This window comes from Macaca thibetana, chromosome 7, assembly GCF_024542745.1.
Source record: "Macaca thibetana thibetana isolate TM-01 chromosome 7, ASM2454274v1, whole genome shotgun sequence".
Classification (NCBI taxonomy): Eukaryota; Metazoa; Chordata; class Mammalia; order Primates; family Cercopithecidae; genus Macaca; species Macaca thibetana.
Genome location: NC_065584.1, coordinates 163,750,792 through 163,773,037, shown reverse-complemented (window position 1 = coordinate 163,773,037; position 22,246 = coordinate 163,750,792). Strand labels below are relative to the sequence as shown.

The window sequence follows — 22,246 nt, the reverse complement described above, 5'->3', positions numbered from 1 at the left end:
TCCTCAGCCTTTCTGGGCTTCTGCTTCTGAGTGGTTCCTCCCTGCAGGCATTTGGCTCTCAGTTTTCATCACTCTACCAAGTCAGCTACTGCCCGGCCATCTGCTTCCCAGCTTCCAGAATCTTGTTAACATCCCTCATTACCCATCAGCACCTCTTATGGATTTATGCTGTGGTCATTTCCTCTACTGTCATCAGAGTGGAGTTTTGGAAGGGAGCATCGATAAATCTGTCTGCTCAATGTGCCATGTTTTTCTAGAAGTCCACTTACTGTGGGGTTTAAGCAGGGATGTGACCAGGTCCATTAGGGATGTAAGAGCAAGGATGCTGGCCTCCAGTGGAGGAGGGATTACTGGGGTGGGGATTGGGATTGGAAGCAGAGAAGAGTTTTGTTTGGTGGTTAAGGACCTAGACTGGCTGGGCACGGTGGCTCACACCTGTAATCCCAGCACTTTGGGAGACTGAGGCAGGCGGATCCCTTGAGGTCAGGAGTTTGAGACCAGCCTGGCCAACATGGCAAAACCCCATCTCTACTAAAAATACAAAAATCAGCTGGGTGTGGTGGTGCACGCCTATAATCCCAGCTACTCGGGAGGCTGAGGCAGGAGAATTGCTTGAACCTGGGAGGTGGAGATTGCAGTGAGCTGAGATCACGCCACGGCAGTTCAGCTTGGGTGACAGAGTAAGACTCTGTCTTGTGCGGGGAAATAAAAGAACCTAGACTGCGGCCCAGGCTTCTACCTGTGTTGGCAGACAAGTTATATTATCCCTTAAGCCTCAAAAAATGGACATCATGATGGGACTGCCTTGTGCATGTGATATGAGGAATAAGTGAGAAAACACGTGCAGTGCTGAGCACCGCGCCTGCCACGCAGTAAGCATTTCACACACACTCACTACTATTCCTTCCACAGTTACCAAGTGATAGATGGGACTTGAACCAGGCAAGTGGCCTGAAGGTGGAGAGGAGGGTGTGTCTCCGTCCCCAGAGAGAGGCAGAGAATGAGAGAATGGCTTCAGAAAATCAGAATAGTAGCTGCCGCCACAGCACCCCCAGGGCTTGTTCCCAGCTGCCCCCACCCAGGGTGCCGCCCAACACCCTGGCTCTAGGACAGACAGACAGACAGACAGACAAGTCTCTGTCCTCATTCAGCTGCTGGCATGCTGGAGGGACTTGGCTCAGGACCTGGGGTGAGGAGGGGAGGACAGGGTGAGAGTCAGAGCCAGCCGTGGCCTCCCAGAGCCTTGGCACTGGGGTGAGCCAGACAGAAGCAGAGCAATCCATGCCTCACCAGTGGAGGGTGTTTGGGAGGAAGAAGAACCCCATCTTCCCAAGGTCCTTTCACACTTTTACCTTTGCATCCTGGGAGTCAGGCAGCAGGGCCCTCCCAAGGCCCAGGAGGTGGAAGGAAGAGGGTGTGCGGAGGCGGGGAGGGTGGCAGCAGCCTGTCTCCCAGCCTGCAGGCTTTGGTCTCCTTGCTGGGGGTGGGACAGGAGAGAGAGGATGGGCCCCACCCAAGCCGGTTAGGGGACAGAATGAGTGAGATTCACCGAAGTGCCAAATGGTCAGGCAGTGTTTCCAGGACTTGGGGGGTGCCTCAGAGGCACTCACAGACAACCCCCTCATCCTGGCTGGTCCTGAAGCCCCTTGGCTTCCTGCGCGTAGATGCTTATCCAGCCAGGTAGACCCACAGGGCTGAATCCAGACTCGTTCTTGCTGTGTCCACAGACTCCGTGTCCATCAGGACCTGTGTGTGGGGACCGTGGTAAAGGAGACAGACCTCCAGGTGCCTGTCCTGCAGGTCCTCACACCAGGGGGAGACGGACAGATGACAGTTGGGGATGATTGGCACCAAGGCACGCAGTCCTCATGGGCTGTAGGACTGGGGAGAGGGGCACCAAGCCCTCCTGGGGTCAGGAACAGTGACTCGGAGAAGGAGCCTGCCCTCTAAAAGCTGACTTCCACCCCGAGGAAGAAGGGTGCTAAGTGGAGGGCAGGCTGGACAGAGGCCGGGGCCACGCGAGTGTAGGGTGGGGCAGAATCAGGAGGTGGCAGGGAGGGGGTGCTGGAGGGTAACATCTGGAGCTTGTCCAAGAGGGTTGACCTGAAGAACTCTAAGATCCTTTCCAGGCTGACAGGTGCTTTAAGGGACCCTGGGGAGAGGTCACAGCATTTCATTGGTGTCAACTTGGTCTTGGGTGGGAGAAGGGGAGGCCCTGGTCCCTGCTTTCCTTGAAGCCAGCATTTCTACAGGGAGAGAGACAGGCTCGGTCACATGTGGGATCTTTCACTTCACCCCATGGACCCCCCCATTCAGTGACTCCATGACCAGATCCCAGGGGTGGCCAGGGGAACGGGCCCACAGGTGTCTCCTGTCAGTGATGGGCAGCTCTTTGCAGTCTCGAGGTGAGAGTGAGGTTTCTGACCAGAGTCACCTACTGTCTGCTCTGACCTCTTGTGGGACTGCCCAGCCGCACTATAATTAGCCTAAGGAGGGGCGTGGAGGGGAAGGGCTGACGGGTTTGGGGATCCGGGTGTGTCGGCAGTGCAGAGGAGTTGGCAGTGAGCCTGCCAGAGGAAGGAAGGGCTGGCTGCCGGCCGCCTGTGTGATTTTTCCCAAGAAGACATTGCTATTTATACCCCTGTAGCTTGGGATCAGCTTCTTGCAGATGAGGACGTGAAGGCCCAAGGCCACACAGCAACTACAGCCAGGCAAAGAGTAGAACTTGGGTTTCTGACTCCCAAGACAGCACCTGGGCCTGATTCTGGCAGTGGATTCTGTGAGGGTCGCCTCATGCTCCCGACTTCTCCCACACACCCAGGGTGGGCTGAGAGGTTGTTGTGGCTTCAGCTGCCCAGCAGCAGGCCCACAGGAGCCACACGAGCAACGAGTCAGCACTGGGGCAGCCAGGAAACAGAAGGGCTGGGCTGTAGCCCAGGGACTGTTGGTGCTGGGATGAGGCGCATGGGACCCCTCAGCCACAGGATCAGAGGACCCCCTGGCTGGGATGGGTGAGCCCCCAGTCTACCTCCTGGAGCCACAGAATGCTAGCGGGAAGGAGGGAGCCCAGGGCCAGCTAAGCCCACCACCCGCTGCTGACACTCTGCCCCGGGTGCAGGCCCAGGGAGGCTCAGGGAGCCCCAAGCTGCAGGAGCACTTGGGACACTCCTTTCTCCCCGCCAGGCCTTGGCTGCCATGGTTTTGAACTTGTATTTGGGGTGAAGTATTTGAGGCCAGGCTCGCGGCTGAATGGGAGGAGCCCTGCACTGGGGGCAGCTTAGTGAGTAGACACAGCCTGGTGCAGGCAGCCTGGGCCTGGCTTCAGATCCTGGCCATCACGTCCCTCTTGTGTGACCCAGGGCAAGTGACGTATGGGCCCTGAGCGTGCGAGGAGAGATGATGGTAGAGTCTGCCCGGGATGTTGTGAGGAGCAAATGAGAGGGTATGCCCCCAGTACCCGGGGCCAGCCTGGCACGTGGTCATCTTGGGCACTAGAACTGCATCCAGCAGCTGCTCATCTGCCAACGCCTGTGTTCGAGGGTCTGTTTCTAGCCAGCATGGGCAGTCTGGGTGATTCCAGGAGGATTCCAGGGTTCTCAGTAGAAGTCTGGTCACCTTGGCTTTCTTCTCTGCAGCTCTGGGCAAAGCCAGGGGCTTGTCACTGGCCAGGGGACTTAGGAGACCACACAGACCACCCACCCCACCCTGGGTCTCCCAGCTGCCAGGCCCGCTCCTCTGAAATCTGGGTTTTGGGATTCCATGGTCTGATCTACCCTCCCAGCCTCTCTCCACACCTGCCTTCAGCGGTCTTGGCCCTGTTTCCAGACCCTTTCATGTTCTCCCAGCCTCTCCACATCTCGGAGTGTCTTTCTCTCCCTGCTGGACTCCAGCATCCATCACCTTTGCCCTTCTTCCCTGTGCAAACCCCCGCCTGTCCCAGTCAGGACTGTATGCTCATCCTGGCCCTCTGGCCTGGCACCACCTGCCCTGAGGCCACCCAGACTATAGAACTGGAGGGTTTGTGCCTCCCCATGTCCCCTGCCTGGCTAGAGGCCCCAGGTCCCACGGGTCCTGCCTCCCTCCATTGCTTCTGCCCAAGTCGTGGCTGCCTGGGTCATCCTCAGCCCTGCATGTCTGCATGGCTCAATTCTCCCCAGCCACTGCTGCCCCCAGAAGGCCCCAAACGCTCCCCCAGGACAGCAGTGAGCCATAGGTGGGGTGGTCAGCGGGTTAGGGCACTCCTGCTGCTAAGCCATAGTGGTGCCCGCCTAAGTTCCAGCAGGGGCAGCAGGCTGGTCACCGATCCCAGAAACAATAGCATGGCCAAGGGCTGTACAGAGTGAGGCAGAGGCAGAAGTGAGTGCCAGCCGGGCCTGGGCTGCTCTCCCCAGGGCCCCCACCTCTGTGCTCCCTGCCTCGTGGTGTTGTGTCTGGGCAGCCTTGTCCTCACCAGACTGCAGCAGCAGGAGTGTGTGGTGGACACAGATGGCTCCTGCTCGTGTCTGCCAGTTTCCCTGCCACCACTGCCAGGGAATGCTGGCTGGAGGAAGACAGGAGTGGAGGCCGGAGGCCAGCCCTGTCGGTGGGTGGGGGAAATGGACAGGCACGGCTGCCCTGGGCTCTCTCCCGGGGGTGGCTGCTTTCCAGACCTCGCCCTTCCACAGATGACCCGAGGTCTCTGCCTGGGTGGGGCCATCGGAGGCTCTGTCGTGTCAACTGTGATGTGATGTTCTCTGGATCCTTGTTGGGCCTGGCTCCAGGGTCTGGGCTCAGGGACGGAGGCTGCAGGGTCAGAGGGCAGCGCCACATGAGGGCTTGGCGGTCCAGGAGGCCTTCTGAGGGAAGGCCCTGGCAGCGTGTGCAGAGGGCTGGGATTGGGGTTGGGATTGTTTAGCCAGCTGGAGTGCCCAGGAGATGAGATGAGAGAGGCCGGGAGGGCCTGTGCTGCTGGCTGTGGTTGGAGGATCAGCTGAACCGAGCGGGGAGGCTGGAGTTTCCTATAGCTGTAGGGCTCTGTGCCCCCTCCCACCTCTCCTCCTCTCCCGGCCCCACTGAGGCTTCTCTGATGGGTCTCACAGGCTGCGCCCCCTCCATCCTCCCGTCCCATCTCTAGCCGTGGGTGGGGCCTGTGCCTGGACGACCCTCCTGCCAAGGACATCATCGACTTCCCCTCGGTGCCACCTGGCGTCCTCTATGATGTGAGCCACCAGTGCCGCCTCCAGTACGGGGCCTACTCTGCCTTCTGTGAGGACATGGATGTGAGTGGGGCCGGTGTGGGTGTGGGGGTATGGGGACCCGGCAGGAGGGCTCAGGCGACAGCTCTCACCAGCCCGTGGATGCCAGCCTGGGAGTAACCTCGCCTGGTCTGGGCTGCGCCCCCGAGTGATACTGTGAGATGTCAAGTGGCCTGTGGGAGAGGCCAGGGATGGGCGGCCACAGACCCAGCTCTGATTCTGGGTCAACCATGGACCAACTGTGACACTTCGGGCAAGTCCCTTAGCCTCTCTGGAGCTGGCTCATGAGAGGGAAAAGGGACCCCAGTGGGGAGGGTCTATTTATCCTGGAGAAGATCACCTGAAGTGATCTTCTAACGGGAGTGTTTCCAGAGGAGGGGCTGGGCCCGGAGAGGTGGGGACAGCTGGGGACGGCTCTGAGGAGCACAGCCCTGGGCGCCCCACACCACCACATGGTCCGGGGAGGAAGGTGGGAGCAGGCACACAAGAAGGGACCTCTGGGGGTCTGTAGGCCCCTGCCATGTGGAGGGGTGCCCAGGGGACCCTTGGGGACAGGGAGGGGGCAGGGTGGGTGGCGGCACTGGGAGGGGGTGAGGGTATGGCCTCCTCCTTGCAGAATGTCTGCCACACACTCTGGTGCTCTGTGGGGACCACCTGTCACTCCAAGCTGGATGCAGCCGTGGACGGCACCCGGTGTGGGGAGAATAAGGTAGGGGATGTCCCCAGTCCCGGCGGTGGGTGTTGGAGAGGCCAGACCTGCTGTGACCGGGCCCTGGGGTCAGCCCCGGCTCACAGTCTTGCTTGTGCTCCTAGCAGAGCCCCACACTCTCTGCCCCCCAAGGCCCCATCTGCAAAGCGGAGGCACTGGGGCCAGGGCTTGATTCCATGATTCCCCAGGGTGTCTTCAGCTGAGTCAGCACGTGGGCTGTTTTACTCCCTGCTCAGCTCCTCCCTGTGGCCTGGGTCACAGATGATTGTGATGATTGTGAGGGGGTCTCTCTCACCTTCCATCCTTCCCCTCTGTGCCTTTCGCAGCCTTTCCACCCACCTTGTTCTCACTAGGGTGAGGATGACTGATAGGCTGGGGGGTGGGGTGGCTCTACCTCCATCTGTCACAGTAGTGGTGTCTCAATGGGGAGTGCGTACCCGTGGGCTTCCGGCCCGAGGCGGTGGATGGTGGCTGGTCCGGCTGGAGCGCCTGGTCCATCTGCTCGCGGAGCTGTGGTGTGGGTGTACAGAGCGCCGAGCGGCAGTGCACGCAGCCTACGTGAGTGTGGGGCCCAGGGTGCCCTGGGTAATGGGACAGAGGGACCCAAGCAGTCAGCCGATTGCAGGAGCTTGGCTCTGTCCCAGCCCCTGGCTCTTAGAAGCGTCCTCATAATGGTCAGTCCGAGTGTCCAGGGCACCCTGAGTCACTTTCAAGCAGTGTTCTGGGGGCTGACAGGGTCCCCACTGCTGACCCCTTTCCAGAGAGCGGGACACTGCGGCCCAGAGACTAGAGAGACTCATCAGAGGCCACATGGCAAAGCAGCTGCTGGTTGGAAGGAGGCAGGAGAGGGCAGTGGCGAAGAGCATGGGCCCTGGACCTTAGATGGCTCTGAGTTCGAATCCTCTGTTCACCCCTTCTCTGGGCCTCCGTTTCCCCGTCTATATAACAGCAGTGCCCATCCAGTAAAGTTGTAGTCGGGGACAAATGCAGTTTACACAGGCCAGGCCCTCAGTTTTGCAGCTCGTCTGTAGTGGGCACTCAGTGGGAGGGGCTTGGTGGCCTCAGAGGCACAACAAAGGTCTGAGATGAGACAGGGCAGCTTGGAGGAGATGACAGCATTCAAGGGGTGGCCTGAGGTGAGTGACTTCACCTCTCTGGGCCTCTGTTTCCCCGTCTAAACAGTGGGGTGTGAAGATCTGGTGAGATGCAGAGGCCAGTGGTACTGTAGACCTGAGACACTACCCGGCTAATCTTCACTTCCGGAGGCCACCTGGGGCAGGCATGGGGTTCACAGTCAGCCCCACCCAGGGCCCTGTGCTTACCCAAGATTGGCCTGTGGCCCTCCTGCCTCCTGGCCTCCAGGTCTGAGCTGGGTGGTGGTCAGCGACCCTGGCTTAGATGCAGAGGGTTTCAGGAGCTGTGCTCGGTCAGACCTCTCAGCTGGCTGGGGCCCTGGGAGCTTCCTTTAGGCCCGGGCTGGGGTACTGCCACCAGGAGGGAGGCTGAGGACTCAAGGGCTCGTTAGGATGCTGGTGTCATGGGTCGGAGACTTGGAGCAGTCCCTCCAGCCAGTGCCAGTCATGCCTATAGCTTGTCCCAGCTTCTCAACAGCCCTCTGCAGAGGCAGCCCCAACCTCACTTTATACTGGAGGAAACTGAGGCCCAGAGGGTGGCTCAAGACTTGCCCCCGATCACACAGCAGGTTGGGGGCAGAGCTCAGGCTTCCTGCTGCCACCTCCCCACAGGTCCTTACAAACAGGGAGGGTGTGTCTGGGCCACAGGGTGGGCAGCCCAAGGGAGGAGAGCAGCATGCACAAAGCTGGGCGGCAGGCATCTCGGGGTGTGGGTGCAGGAGGAAGCCGCTCGCTCTGGGCTGTGGCCATGCAGTAGTATTCACCAGTCCCTCACTGGGGCGCACCCCGGTCCTCCCCACAGGCCCAAATACAAAGGCAGATACTGTGTGGGTGAGCGGAAGCGCTTCCGCCTCTGCAACCTACAGGCCTGCCCCGCTGGCCGCCCCTCCTTCCGCCACATCCAGTGCAGCCACTTTGACGCTATGCTCTACAAGGGCCAGCTGCACACATGGGTGCCCGTGGTCAATGATGGTGAGTGCTGCCTCCCATGGAGACACTGAGGCTCAGAGGGCTGGGGGTGTGTGTGCCCAAGGTTACCCTGTGATGCAAGCAGGAGGCCCAGTCTCCACCCCAAGCCTGGGCCTCTCCCAATGTCCCCTGGGGCTGCTGCTCACCCCTAGCTCTCCAGTCTGCAGCCTTGCAGATAGCTACCAGCCCAGCCGGAGCCTCCAGCATGTTGGTGCTGCTTGGGAGCCTCTAGCCTGCTATGGATGTGTGTCACAGAGGGGTCTTCTTGGTGGCCTTCACACTCCTGCCCCAGCTGTTGCTGATGGCTCTTCTACTTGGGCCCCCAGTGAACCCCTGCGAGCTGCACTGCCGGCCCTCGAATGAGTACTTTGCCGAGAAGCTGCGCGATGCCGTGGTCGATGGCACCCCCTGCTACCAGGTCCGGGCCAGCAGGGACCTCTGCATCAACGGCATCTGCAAGGTGTGCCTGGTTAGAAGAGGCTCTCCCAGCACCGGCTGCCCCCAGCCCCACTGGTGGGCCTCAGGCTCTCTCCTGGGTCCCTCCTGGTCCTCCTCAGGCCACCCTCCCTATGCTCTACCTTTGGGCTTCCCAGCCCCTACCCTAAGGCAAAGCCCTCTAAGGCAAAGCCCCTACTATGCCTCCTGGCACTGGGGACCCCTACCAGTCAGGCCTCGCCCCCTGCATCTCCTTGGATGCCTGCACCAGCATCGCCCCAACCAGGAAACCAAAGCCCAGAAAGTGACTTGACCTCTTGCTGGCTGGCTGACCCCAGGCAGTGGTTTGCTCCCTGACAGAAGGGGTTAAATGAGGTGGCACAGGTGACATGAAGGGCTCTGAGCCCCGAAGAATAGTGCTTAGTATTTGGTAACAAAATCTATTCTTATTTTTAATAACAACGATGGCCTCTCCTCTTTGCCTATGTCCCCAGCCACCTACTTGTCCCTGCTTCTTGCCCTCTAAGCCTCTGGGGTATCAAAGCCTGGGCTCTGAGGAGGACCAGCAGGGAGGTGCCAACCCCCAGTGCCTTTGACGTTGAAATTCCCTGCACGCGCTGGTCAGGAGCCCGTGGCGCGTCAGATCCCCTGCCTGCCCGTGGCCTTTGCAGAACTTTTTCCTTCTCTTGTCTCATGTGATGCTCATGACATGCCTTTAAGCGAGGGATGGGTCTCCCCATCTCACATCTGAGGAAACTGAGGCTCAGGGAGGTAGAGAAGTTCACCTGGGTCAGAGGCACAGCTGGGGTGGGGCAGGGCCAGAGAGAGGCCTCCTGACCCCCACTCCCAGCTTTCTCCTCCTGAGCCTGGCTGACCCCCGGGGCTGGGGCCACAGAGGGCTGGCTGCCAGCACCAGGAGCCTCCCCTCCTTGTGTGTTGCAGAACGTGGGCTGTGACTTTGAGATTGACTCCGGTGCTATGGAGGATCGCTGTGGTGTGTGCCACGGCAACGGCTCCACCTGCCACACCGTGAGCGGGACCTTCGAGGAGGCCGAGGGCCTGGGTATGGGGTGGGACTGCTGTGGGGGAGGGGTGTGCTCTTCACCTGGTGACCCCTTCCCCATCTCCCCTGGGCCCCTGTCCTTGGCCTCGTGGTCCCCACCCAGCCTGGAGATGGCTAAGCAGGGAAGCCTTGCTAGGGTGGAATTCTTGCAGGAGTCAGGGGACCCCTGGCCCATGTGCAGAGACCTGTCCCCATGGGGAGTCCTCCTGTCCCAGAGACCCCAGGCAGGGCCAACCCGGCTTGTGTGTGGCCCCTGGGCCTTTCAAAGAATGGTAGTCTCCTCCTGAAACTTCTGAGACCCCCAGCTCTGTGCCCTCACCTCCGATCTGTTTTGCACGCATTGCTCAAATACGGACTGTGTGCTAGGTGATGGGGACATGCAGGCGAAGCGCTCAGTCCTGCAGGGGGCAGAAGCTTCTGGTGTGACCAGTGCAGTGGAGGGAGGCCCAGAGGGCTATGGGAGCACCGAGGAAGAAGGTCCTGGCGTGGGGAAGTCAGGGAAGGTTTCCTGTAGGAGGTGGAAGTTGAGCTGAATCATAAAACTCAGAAGTGATGGAAGGGGCCTTCCAAATGGAGGAAAGTGCTTGTGCCAGAGCCTGGAGGCAAGAAGAGAAGGCAGGACCGGCTATGGGGCCTTGAATGCCAGGCTGAGAAGCTTAGATTTCATCCCAGTGCAATGTGGTGGATAAAGCACTGGCCCTGGAGGCTGCTCATATCCCAGCAGGACGCTCATGCACGTTACCATCCCTGTCTGCCTCTCTGCTCATCTGTAAAATGGGGATAACAATAGTACCTAGGCTATAGGGCCGTTACCCATGAGCTTACACAAGTGCTGAGAGTAGTGCCTGGTATGTGATGGGTGTGACAGAAGTGAATTGAATAAAAGCAGGCTGTGTGGGGATGAGGAGGGTGTCCCAGGAGAAAGGCCTGGGCACTTTGTTTTTTTTAGAAAGAGAATTAGTGTAGGGGATGGATCCAGCCTTATGATGAGACCAGTTTAGGTCCTCAAGAGAGGGGTGACGGGGCATGGCCACGGGGTCAGGATTTGTGGCACCTCTGTGGGGTTTTGGTGACCCACGACACATCTGAGCAATTTTGGGAGCTCAGACTTTAAAGCTAATGGCGAAATCTTTGGCATCAGCAGGCGGAGGCAAGTGGGGAGAGATGTGAGGGAAGCGGGTGGGGATAAGCAACCTTCTCACCCTGGGCGCAACCTACGCACAACCCTTGGCTGACAGGTTATGTGGACGTGGGGCTGATCCCAGCCGGCGCACGCGAGATCCGCATCCAGGAGGTGGCCGAGGCTGCCAACTTCCTGGCACTGCGGAGCGAGGACCCGGAGAAGTACTTCCTCAATGGTGGCTGGACCATCCAGTGGAACGGGGACTACCAGGTGGCCGGGACCACCTTCACATACGCACGCAGGGGCAACTGGGAGAACCTCACGTCCCCGGGTCCCACCAACGAGCCTGTCTGGATCCAGGTGCCTGCCTCCCGAGGCCCAGGGTGGGGGAGCGGAGGCGCAGTCCCCAGGCTCAGCACCCCTCATGGCAGGTCTCGTCCTGGAGGAGTGAGCCCTGGGTCAGTCACAGAGCCTGGCTCTGAGCCAGGCCCTCCTGCTGTGGCCTCTACCTTGGTTTCCCTATCTTTAAAATGGCCCAATGGTGTAGCTGCAGTTCACAGAGGTGGCTGGGGTTGGCTCCTTTAGGACTGGGTGGATGGAGAAGACACCTCGTGCTCACGGGCTCCTGCCTGCCCACCCAGCTGCTGTTCCAGGAGAGCAACCCCGGGGTGCGCTACGAGTACACCATCCACAGGGAGGCAGGCGGCCATGGCGAGGTCCCGCCACCCGAGTTCTCCTGGCACTATGGGCCCTGGACCAAGTGCACAGTCACCTGCGGCAGAGGTGAGAAGTGGGGCAGGCACAGCCCCGCCAGCAGGGGCTTCGTCTGTGGACAGGGACGCTGGCTTCAGCTTCCAGCTCACTGCTGGGCCACCACGGGTTTGGAAGTTGGCTTCTCTGAGCCTCAGTTCCCCATCTGTGAGATGAGGCTGGCAACCGCCCCATGTCCCAGGCGCACTGGGAGGGTAAATGGATGAGGCAGGTGGGTGCTGGCTCGTGGCGCGTGCTCAGTGTGCTCCAGCTCTTGGCGTTCTCCCTCCAGCGGACACAGCTCCCTCTCGATTGTGTCCTTGCTCAGCTCCGGCAGGTCTTGTGCCTGCATTTCTGCTGCGTCCTGGAGACTAGTCCAGTGGCCCCTCACCATGCTGACTTATTTCCCTGAACTATTTGTAAAAAGTAGGGCAATTTCTTTAACTCCGACTCTTCCTCCCCATATTTCTCTCAGTCTCCCCCCATGCTCCTCAGTTCCTCCTCTCTGTCTCTTTGTCTCCTCCCCACTGCTCCTCGATCTCCCCTCTGCCCCTCCGTGTCCTCCCCACTGCCCCTCCGTGTCCTCCCCACTGCTCCTCGGCCTCCCCTCTGCCCCTCCGTCTCCTCCCATACTTCTCAGTCTCCCCCAATGCCCCTCAATCTCCCCCCATGCCCCTCGGTCTCCCTCCTGTCCTCCAGTCCCACCCATGCCCCTCAGTCTTCCTCTCCCCACTCGGTCTTCCCCGCGGTTCCTTGGTCTCCCCACACCTCAGTCTCCCGCTTTGTCCCTTAGTCCTCCCTTTTTCCCTCAGTCTTCCCATCGTTGACACTCAGTGTCCTCAGGGTCTCAGAATCGGGAATCTGAGATACAGACATTTGAGCGTTCCTTAAAATGCTATTATGATGACAAAACGAAAATGGAGAACTGGGCAGATACCTTCCAAAGCTAGGAAACCCATGTTATCTAATACAGCTGTCTTTATTTATTTTATTTTATTTGAGATGGAGTCTCACCCTGTCGCCCAGACTGGAGCGCAATGGCATGATCTCGGCTCACGGCAGCCTCCACCTCCCAGGTTCCAGTGATTCTCCTGCCTCAGCCTCCTGAGTAGCTGAGATTAACAGGAATGCGCCACCATGCCTGGCTAATTTATATTATTAGTAGAGATGGGGTTTCACCATGTTGGCCAGACTGGTCTTGAACTCCTGACCTCAGGTGATTCGCCCGCCTCGGCCTCCCATAGTGCTGGAATTACAGGCGTGAACCACCGCGCCTGGCCTAACACAGGTGTCTTTAATTGGACAAACGTGGAAACCAATACATACATTTGCAGCACTAGACATTTGGGGAATTGTCTTTCAGCAAATTGGCTGCTTCGCAGGTGGACCACTTGGGAGTGTCTGCAGAGGCAAGTGCCCCGTGGTGGCTAGAACAGACAGGGGTTCTTTGTCTCAGGCAGGAAGTTCCAGGTGCACAGTCCAAGCTGGCGGGATCTGAAGCTGACTGGCCCTCAGCCACACTGTCCTTGCCACAGCAGCCTCCCCTACACTCCTGCTTGTCACAGATGGTGTCCTCCCTTCCAGGGCTCTTACCGTGTACCGGGCAGGAAGAAGGAGAGGGGAAAGGGCTGACTCCCAGCAAGGGACTTGTGCCTTTTTCTCCCCAGCCAGGACTGTGTCCCAGACCCCTTAGTTGCAAGGGAGCGGCAGTGGGGTGTGTTTTCAGCAGGTCCCATTGCTGCCTTGAACAAAATCAGAATCTGTTGGTGAGGAAAGAGGGGGATGGGTGTGGGACCGGCAGCTCAGGGGAGGGACAACTTACTCTCAGGACCACGGGGCAGGGGGTGGAGCAGAGAAGACAGAGCCACCTGCAGAGGGGGTCTTGCGGCTGGGCCTCAACCGGCAGTATGGAAGTGAGTGTCTAAGGTGAGGAGCGTGGCCGTGCAAAGGCCCCAGGGTGGGCAGTGGCAGATGGTGTGAAGGACAGGAGCAGTGCCAAGGCTAGTACAGGGGTAGAGAGCAGGGGCTGCCCCTTGATGCCCAATTTCTTGTCCAGATGTTCTCTGAGCCATTGGGAAGGGTGTGGATGGTGGGATGGTGTGTCGGTGGCCCCTGTACACACTGGGCCCTGAAGGCTCAGGCAGCTGCTCCTCCAGCCACGAGTTCTTCAATGAGGCTGACTTCATCCCAGGCCACCTGGCCCCACGCCTTTCACCCACCTCATCACCCAAGCCAGCCCCGGGAAGGAGCAGAGGGAGCTGGGCTTTCATTCTCTTCTCAAGGCTGAAGCCCCAGCCCCTGGTCACCCCTCACCCCAGCCTGGGCCAGCGTGGACACCTGTGGTCCTCCTCTTTGGGCCCCTGGATGTGGAAATAGGCCTCAGGGCAGGCTCAGTTTCCTTGAGAGGAGGGTGGCAGGAGCCATGGCTGGGTTTGCATGCTAGCAGCAGCTGGCACGGATCGAGCTCTTAGGATGTGCTGGGCGTGGGCCGAGCCTGCACATGCAAGCACACACGCAATCCTCCCTTCAGGGCTTGGAGGAGGCAGGATTGTTGCTCCCACTTCCCAGAGGAGGACGCTGAGGTTCAGAGAGGCCAAATGAGTTGTCCAGGGTTTCAGCTAGGATGCAGAGGGTCGGGGCACCAAAAACCTGTTAATCCTCCACACTCTGCCACCCCTCCAGGGGCAGCCAGAGGGGAAACTACATAAGAGAGAGGGGGTGAGTGAGAACCGGGATAGCGAGGAGGTGGAGGTGGAGGTCTGCCTTCATCCTGACATGGGCAGTAAGGCGCTGTTCTGGGAGGGTTCTGGCAGAAAGGGTGTCTTTGGGTCTTGGGCGGTGGCCACCTGGGTGCCAGTCCCAGGCTAAACCCCATGGCCCCCAGGTGTGCAGAGGCAGAGTGTGTACTGTTCGGAGCGGCAGACAGGGCCCGTGGACGAGGAGCACTGTGACCCCCTGGGCCGGCCCGATGACCGCCAGAGGAAGTGCAGCGAGCAGCCCTGCCCTGCCAGGTGAGCCCACCCCACTCCCCCGCCAACTCCCCACCCCTAGGTGTCCTGAGTCTGCCACAGGCCCCTACATCTGGGTCCCCAGAGGCCCTGGGGAGGAGCAGAGGGAGCTAGGCTTTCATTCTCTTCTCAAGGCTGAAGCCCCAGCCCCCGGTCACCCCTCACCCCAGCCTGGGCCAGCCTGGACACCTGTGGTCTTCCTCTTTGGGTCCCTGGATGGGGAAATAGGCCTCAGATCAGTTTCCTGAGGGAAGTTTCCCTGAGGGGAGGGTGGCAGGAACAGAGAGGCTGTGCCGTGTCATCAGGCTCAGTTTCCCTGAGGGGAGGGTGGCAGGAATGGAGGAGCTGTGCCATGTCACCAGGCTTTGAGGGCAGGACACTTACCTGGGCTTGGAGCTCTGGAGAATCATCCACTGGCCTCAGTCCCAGCTCTGCCCAAACCCTGAGGGCCTGAAAGCCCAGCCTGGCGCTCCCTGCTGGTGCCATCCATCTGATGCCATGCTGATGCCACCTGTGTGCCCTCGCCAGGTGGTGGGCAGGTGAGTGGCAGCTGTGCTCCAGCTCCTGTGGGCCTTGGGGCCTCTCCCACCGGGCCGTGCTCTGCATCCGCAGCGTGGGGCTGGATGAACAGAGCGCCCTGGAGCCCCCAGCCTGTGAACACCTTCCCCGGCCCCCTACTGAAACCCCTTGCAACCGCCATGTGCCCTGTCCGGCCACCTGGGCTGTAGGGAACTGGTCTCAGGTGAGTGTAGGATGGGAGGGGGCCTGCCTCCAGCTCCACCCTTGGTCTTCGGCTACAGATAGGCAGACAGCCTTCCTGGAGCCTTCGTGGGTGGGAGGGAGCCTGGGCATTCCAGGGTCCAGCCCCTGACTCTAAAGCCTCAGGGATCAGGAAGCCCCTGGCAAGCATGTCCACAGCCATGGCCTTGAGCTGGGCAGGACCAGAGAGGGCTGGCTGGGGTCTCTGCCACTCTGACATCGGGCAGTGGACAGGTTACCCAGCCATGCCCCTCACCCTGGCTTCCCCTGCAGTGCTCAGTGACATGTGGGGAGGGCACTCAGCACCGAAATGTCCTCTGCACCAATGACACTGGTGTCCCCTGTGACGAGGCCCAGCAGCCAGCCAGCGAAGTCACCTGCTCTCTGCCACCCTGTCGGTGGCCCCTGGACACACTGGGCCCTGAAGGCTCAGGTAGCGGCTCCTCCAGCCACGAGCTCTTCAATGAGGCTGACTTCATCCCACGCCACCTGGCCCCACGCCCTTCACCAGTCTCATCACCCAAGCCAGCCACCATGGGCAACGCCATTGAGGAGGAGGCCCTAGAGCTGGACCTGCCGGGGCCCGTGTTTGTGGATGACTTCTACTACGACTACAATTTCATCAACTTCCATGAGGATCTGTCCTATGGGCCCTCTGAGGGGCCTGATCTAGACCTGGTGGAGACAGGGGATCAGACGCCCCCACCACACAGTGGTCCTGCTGTGCCCTCCACAGGTAGCCCCGTGCCTGCCACAGAGCCTCCTGCAGCCAAGGAGGAGGGGGCACCGGGACCTTGGTCCCCCAGCCCTTGGCCCAGCCAGGCCGGCCACTCCCCACCCCCACCCTCAGAGCAGACCCCTGGGAACCCTTTGATCAATTTCCTGCCTGAGGAAGACGCCCCCAGAGGGGCCCCAGATCTTGGGCTCCCCAGCCTGCCCTGGCCCAGGGTTTCCATTGATGGCCTGCAGACGCCTGCCGCCCCTGAGAGCCAAAATGACTTCCCAGTTGGCAAGGACAGCCAGAGCCAGCTGCCCCCTCCATGGAGGGACAGGACCAATGAGGTTTTCAAGGATGATGAGGAACCAGAGGGCCGCGGAGCACCCCACCCGCCTCTGAGACCCAGCCCCACGCTGCCCCCTTTGTCCCTGCCCCCTTTGTCCCCTGTCGGCAGTACCCACTCCTCTCCTAGTCCTGATGTGACAGAGCTATGGACAGGAGGGACTGTGGCCTGGGAGCCAACTCTGGAGGGTGGCCTGGGGCCTGTGGACAGTGAACTGTGGCCCACTGTTGGGGTGGCTCCTCCCCCTCCTCCCCCCATAGCCCATCTGCCAGAGATGAAGGGCAGGGACAGCCCCCTGGAGCCAAGGACTCCCACCTTCCCAACCCCAGGACCAGGCTTATGGGACGTGCAGACTGTGGCAGTGTGGGGGACCTTCCTCCCCACAACCCTGACTGGCCTCGGGCACATGCCTGAGCCTGCCCTGAACCCAGGACCCAAGGGCCAGCCTGAGTCCCTCAGCCCTGAGGTGCCCCTGAGCTCTAGGCTACTGTCCACGCCCGCTTGGGACAGCCCCGCCAACAGCCACAGAACCCCTGAGACCCAGCCGCTGGCTCCCAGCCTGGCTGAAGCCGTCTCCACCGCGGACACGTTGGCTGTCAGGAACGCTAGCTGGCAAGCGGGAAACTGGAGCCAGGCAAGTGGTGCGGGCTGGGTGGGCTGGGAGTTTGCGCGGGACCTTGGTGACTGTTTCCTCATCTGAAAATGAGCAGAGTGGGACACAGGCGCCATCTGTCTCGCCTCTCTTGGGGCAGGAGTTCCCAGGATTAAGGGAATGAGGGGACCCTGGGGCCCATTTCTGGGCAGCACAGGGGGCCTCAGGGAAGGCAGGGGCAGGCACGCTCTGGCAGCACAGCCCACCCCAGGATGCAACTGGCTCAGACAGCTGTGTAATGGGGAGGGTCCCCGCATGGCTGCCAGGCCCAGTCCTGCCTAGCAGGCAGCAGCTTCCCTGAGGCTCGGCCTGGCTCCTCCAGGCTGGGCTCAGCCCACTGCCACCTGGCTCTGCCCTAAGTGACTTCACCCGCCTTTGACAGTGACCTGCAGGCATCTGAGCTGCATGAAAGAAGCTGGCCAGGGCCCCCTCCCTGGGTCCCCAGATGGTCACTGCAGGAGAAGCAAGCTTCTGTTCAGATCCCTAATTTGGGGGTGGGAAGGGGCAGGCTGAGGCCCATAGGACTTGTTTTGCACATCGATCGCCAGCGATTTGGCTGCTTGTCCCAGGACCCAGCCTTCCTTCCCTGGTGCCTCTGGGAAGCGACGAGGCTGGTCAGGACAGCTGGTCAGGGGTGCCCACAGGGTCCCCTCCCCCACCTCTGCACCAATGACACTGGAACACAGGCCCTTTGTCCCATGTGAGCAGGGACGGTTGGTTGCTGGGGGGATTTGACTTTTCATTCTCACGGTCTTCCTGGGAGGTGGGTGGAGGAGCCTATCTTGCAAATAAGGAAACTGAGGCCCAGAAGAGGGCCCCTGTCTTGCTGAGGTCTCGCTAGGCTAGGTGGGTAGTTTCCTGGCTGTAGAGGCCTGGCGGGGATGGGATCTGCCTGGCTTTCACGGGTCTGTGCCCCGCAGTGCTCCACCACCTGTGGCCTGGGTGCCGTCTGGAGGTCGGTGCGCTGTAGCTCTGGCCGGGATGAGGACTGCGCCCCCGCTGGCCGGCCCCAGCCTGCCCGCCGCTGCCACCTGCGGCCCTGTGCCACCTGGCACTCAGGCAACTGGAGTAAGGTGCGTGAGGATGGAGCTAGGACAGGCATTCCCAGGGCATGGGTTGGAGCCCTGGTTCCCCGCGGCCTGTGTTCCAAAAGCAGCAGGACAGGGGAGGGCTCCAGGCTGCACGTCTGTGTGCCCGATCACACCGGATTCCGAATCTCTTGGGAGTCTGTGTCTGGCTTGGCCTGTTTCCTTTCCTCTGTATTTTTGACCCCATCTGGACTTGTCTTTTACCAGCTTGCCTTTGTTCCTCCCTTTCTCTGTCTGTCCCAGCCCCTGGCAGCCCCTGGCCATGCCACCTTTTGCCTGGGGCGGGCCAGCCTTGGCCTCTCGCTGGGGCTTTTCAGGGATTTGCCCCGGGCTGGGGCGTGGGCCTGATGCCTTTCCCGCCACACGCCTCACGGGGTCACACCTGTGGGCCTGCACCTGGGGATGTGTCCCCACACGTCTCTCGGTCCCCAGTGCTCCCGCAGCTGCGGCGGAGGTTCCTCAGTGCGGGATGTGCAGTGTGTGGACACACGGGACCTCCGGCTGCTGCGGCCCTTCCACTGTCAGCCCGGGCCTGCCAAGCCACCTGCGCACAGGCCCTGCGGGGCCCAGCCCTGCCTCAGCTGGTACACCTCTTCCTGGAGGGAGGTGAGGCCTGGGGGTTCAGTTGGGGGGAGGGGACGCCCTCAGATGCTGGCTGTGCCCTGACTGCTTCCCTGCCCACCCAGTGCTCCGAGGCCTGTGGCGGTGGTGAGCAGCAGCGTCTGGTGACCTGTCCAGAGCCAGGCCTCTGCGAGGAGGCGCTGAGACCCAACACCACACGGCCCTGCAACACCCACCCCTGCACACAGTGGGTGGTGGGGCCCTGGGGCCAGGTGAGCCGGGCTGAGTGGAGGAGCAGGGAGCAAGTGCGTGATGGCACCTGGTCGGTCCTGGGTTGGGTGAAGGATCTTTTGAGTGTGTGCTGTGAGCCAGGCTCTCTGTGGCCCCTGCGCATGCAGCAGTGACTGGACGAGGCCCCGCCCACTGGTGTTCACACCTGCCAGGGAGAAACAGACAAGGAAAGGGCACGTGTGCTGTGATGTCAGGGAAGGCCTTCCAAGGAGGGGTCTGGGGTTGAGACCCGAGGGAGGAGTCAGTGATGCCAAGGACAGGGATCAAGGGGATAGCAGGTGTGAAGTCTGAGGCAGGAATGACGAGCTTGGGGGTATCAGGGAGCCCAGCAAAGGCCAGTGGCAGAAGGGGGCGGAAGAGGGCCCTCAGATGGGCAGGACACCTTCTGCCAGGCCTGTTTGGAACTCAGGGGTTCAGGCGTCTCAGATTTGGGCCCTGAACTGGGTCCTGGAGTCAGCTGGGCCAGCGTTGAGTCTTTGTCCCACTGGCTGCTGAGTGACTCTGGGCAGGTTGCTTTGCTTTGCTAGGTCACTGTTTTTTCATCTGTAAAATTGGGACAGCTTGGGAGAGGAGGGTTGGGAAGATTAAATGAACGAACACAACAAAGCACAGGGCTGGGCACAGCACGACACTGGCACAGACTCAGCGCATGTTTAGGGCTTTCAGACCCACACCTGATAACAACGAAGCCTGGTGGGCTGGGCCCCGGCTGTGAAACCTGTCTCCTCCCTTCCTGCCCATGGGCTGCGGCAGGTCCTCTGCCCTGTTCCTCGGGCACAGTGGTGTCTCGCCCACATCTCTGCCCACCGCTGCATCAGGGCTCCATCCCGGGGCCCCTGCCCAGGCCTCTCAGGCATGTCCCTGGTGAGGGGCTCACTGCCCAGGAACCCCGAGGGCTGTCCCACTGTTCTCATGCCCCTCCCCTCTGCAGGAGCCGATCCCACAAGTGAGAGTGGGGTTCCAGCACCAAGTGGGCTCTAGGAGTGGGACCAGGTCCTCCAGGAGGCACTCAGGGGGCGGCTGGGAGCAAGGGCAGGCCTGTCAGGCACAGGGCGCAGGGATGGCTTCCCAGAGGAGGTGTCACTGTCCCCATTGTTAGGACTGGCCCCGGAGAAACTCATTCCTCCCCCACTCCCCCCAGTGCTCAGCCCCCTGTGGTGGTGGCGTCCAGCGGCGCCTGGTCAAGTGTGTCAACACCCAGACGGGGCTGCCAGAGGAAGACAGCGACCAGTGTGGTCACGAGGCCTGGCCTGAGAGCTCCCGGCCGTGTGGCACCGAGGATTGTGAACCCATCGAGCTTCCCCGTGAGTCCCCTGACCCCAGGATCTCTACTGAAGTGAGGTGGGGCGGGGAGGGCGATGGGGAAATTGGGTCGTCAAACCATTGCGTCTGGGCTCAGGAGCCATGTGGCCACTGAAAATCCTGATGCCACAGGATGCCATGCTGGAGGCTGGGCTGTGCTGGGAGTCAGTCAAGGGGAGTCCCAGTCATACAACATCCCGCAGGCAGCTGTCTGACCTCGGGGGAGTAGAGGGAGTGGCCCTGGCCCCTGATTTGCTGTGTGAACCTGGGTAAGCTCTTTCCCCTCTGGGTCTCAGTCTTCACAGTGAGACCAGGGATGTCCCTGAGGCTGTATGAAAACTGGGCCTGGGTGAGTCCCTGTCCCTAGCCCTGGCCTGTCCATTCCCTGGCCAGAGGACTGCCTAGAGTGAGCAATGGAGCCGCAGGAAGGGCCTCCCTTTCAGGGCCCTGCTGATGAGGTAATGGGGTTTGAGGCAGGAAGGGCCTCCCTTCCAGGGTTCTGCTAATCCCAGTGGTGGGGGGTTTCCTGGCCAGCTGGGTCCTGGAGGAAGGGCCTGAGCTAGAGGTGGTTCTCCACAACCCCGCTGCTGCCACACACACACACACACACACACACACACACACACACACACACACACACACTGATACACTTCCTTCCTGCAGCCCCAGCTGCTCTCAGCAGTGCTGAGGGCAGAAAATGGGGTGGCCCTGGAGTGTCACCTAGGCTCCCCTCGCCAGCTGTGTGGCCTTGGGCTCCATTTCCCTCTCAGGCCTTCATGTGCTGAATAAAGGGGCTGCCAAGCCCCATCCTTGCATAAATGAAGTCTGGGCATGAAGGGCCCAGCACTGCGTGGGCATCGAGGGGATACTCAGGCAAAGCGGCTTCTTCCCCTCTGCCAAAGCCACTGTCATCCCCAATTGCAAGGTCAGGGAGAGGGCCTGGGGCCAATCCTGCCAGTCTAAGGAATCCAGAAGCTGTGGCGTGAGGAGTTGTGGCCCCTGTGCTATTGGCTGTCTGCTCCCTACCCCTAGGACAGAGTCCTCAGCCAGGGCCCTCAAGCTGGCATTCGGGGCCCCCTGCAATCTCCCCGGTCTGCCTTCTCCCCTTGTCCAATACAGCCTTCTCTATCTGCACTGGCTCCTGGGCAGCCCTCATTCAGGCTCAGAGTGGCCCCTGCCATGCCTCGTTACCCTGCCTCTGGCAGGAGTGGCCTTCCTGCCTCAAACCTCAAGGCCCAGTGGCAGTGCCCCCACCCTGTCCTGCCTGCCCTCAGCATGCACCTAGCCAGCATCTCAGAGTGCTCCTGTGTGTCGCCTAAGCTGGGTGCTGGCACCATGTCTCTCACCTTCAGGGTTAGGGCTGGCCAGAGGGAGCAGGGTGGTTATGACCCCCGGGGATGAGGACCAGATGGGGCAGAGAACAGGAACTGAGGCGCCTGGCAGCCTAGAACCAAGGACGGATGGCCCAGGAGGCTCTGGGCTTGCAAGGTCTCCCAGGGGCGGGTGTGAGTGGGCTGCAGGGAGTGGGCTATGGGGGCTGGTTAGGTGGCTGAACTAGAAGCTGTCCTAAGTGAGGAGTTTTCTGCCACCAGTGAACAGTGGAGGGGCGGCTGGGAAGGTATCTTGGACTTCCAGACCTGGAATTCCCAGGATGTTTTGCTGGTCTGTGGGACAGTTGGCGGGACATGTGGAAAGCCGGGAAACTGGTGTGTGTGTGGTCACTGCAATGACACAGCATGGCCACATCCGTTTGCTGTGGAGGTGGGGTTGACAGAGGAGGGAACCAAGGCCCAAGAGGTGAATCAGGGTATCTGAGGTCACCCCGGGGTGACCAGGATGCATGCCTGCAGATGTACACTTTGGAGCTCTGCCTGGAGTTGGGGTGGAGGAGCCTGCCTGCTGCCTTGTGCCCTCTGCCGGGCCTGGGGGATGTCCCAGGGGCTGCTGCCCTCCTGCTCCTCTTCCCTAGGGAGGTCTGCTGGAATAAGCAGGGCCCAGGCAGCAGTTGGGGGCTGTCAGCAGTGGCAGTGGCATCAGGAGCAAGGCCAGGAGGCTGGGAACAAGCCACTTCCCAAAATAGCTCTGATAACTTGGGGCAGGAGGGCCCA

At 60.8% G+C, this 22,246-nt stretch overlaps 1 protein-coding gene across 1 annotated transcript in view; it reads left to right on the top strand.

The window, feature by feature from the left end:
* The window catches only part of ADAMTS7 (ADAM metallopeptidase with thrombospondin type 1 motif 7), a 53,873-nt gene that overhangs the window by 30,580 nt on the left and 1,047 nt on the right, over positions 1–22,246 (top strand). The window contains exons 9-23 of the mRNA XM_050800037.1: positions 5,114–5,258; positions 5,851–5,943; positions 6,356–6,501; positions 7,879–8,048; positions 8,372–8,505; positions 9,423–9,543; positions 10,782–11,026; positions 11,308–11,449; positions 14,301–14,427; positions 14,953–15,166; positions 15,457–16,878; positions 17,817–17,969; positions 18,417–18,590; positions 18,671–18,817; positions 19,978–20,140. Of these exons, the coding sequence (XP_050655994.1) occupies positions 5,114–5,258; positions 5,851–5,943; positions 6,356–6,501; positions 7,879–8,048; positions 8,372–8,505; positions 9,423–9,543; positions 10,782–11,026; positions 11,308–11,449; positions 14,301–14,427; positions 14,953–15,166; positions 15,457–16,878; positions 17,817–17,969; positions 18,417–18,590; positions 18,671–18,817; positions 19,978–20,140 (3,596 nt within the window). The remainder of the gene's footprint in view (positions 1–5,113; positions 5,259–5,850; positions 5,944–6,355; positions 6,502–7,878; positions 8,049–8,371; positions 8,506–9,422; positions 9,544–10,781; positions 11,027–11,307; positions 11,450–14,300; positions 14,428–14,952; positions 15,167–15,456; positions 16,879–17,816; positions 17,970–18,416; positions 18,591–18,670; positions 18,818–19,977; positions 20,141–22,246) is intronic.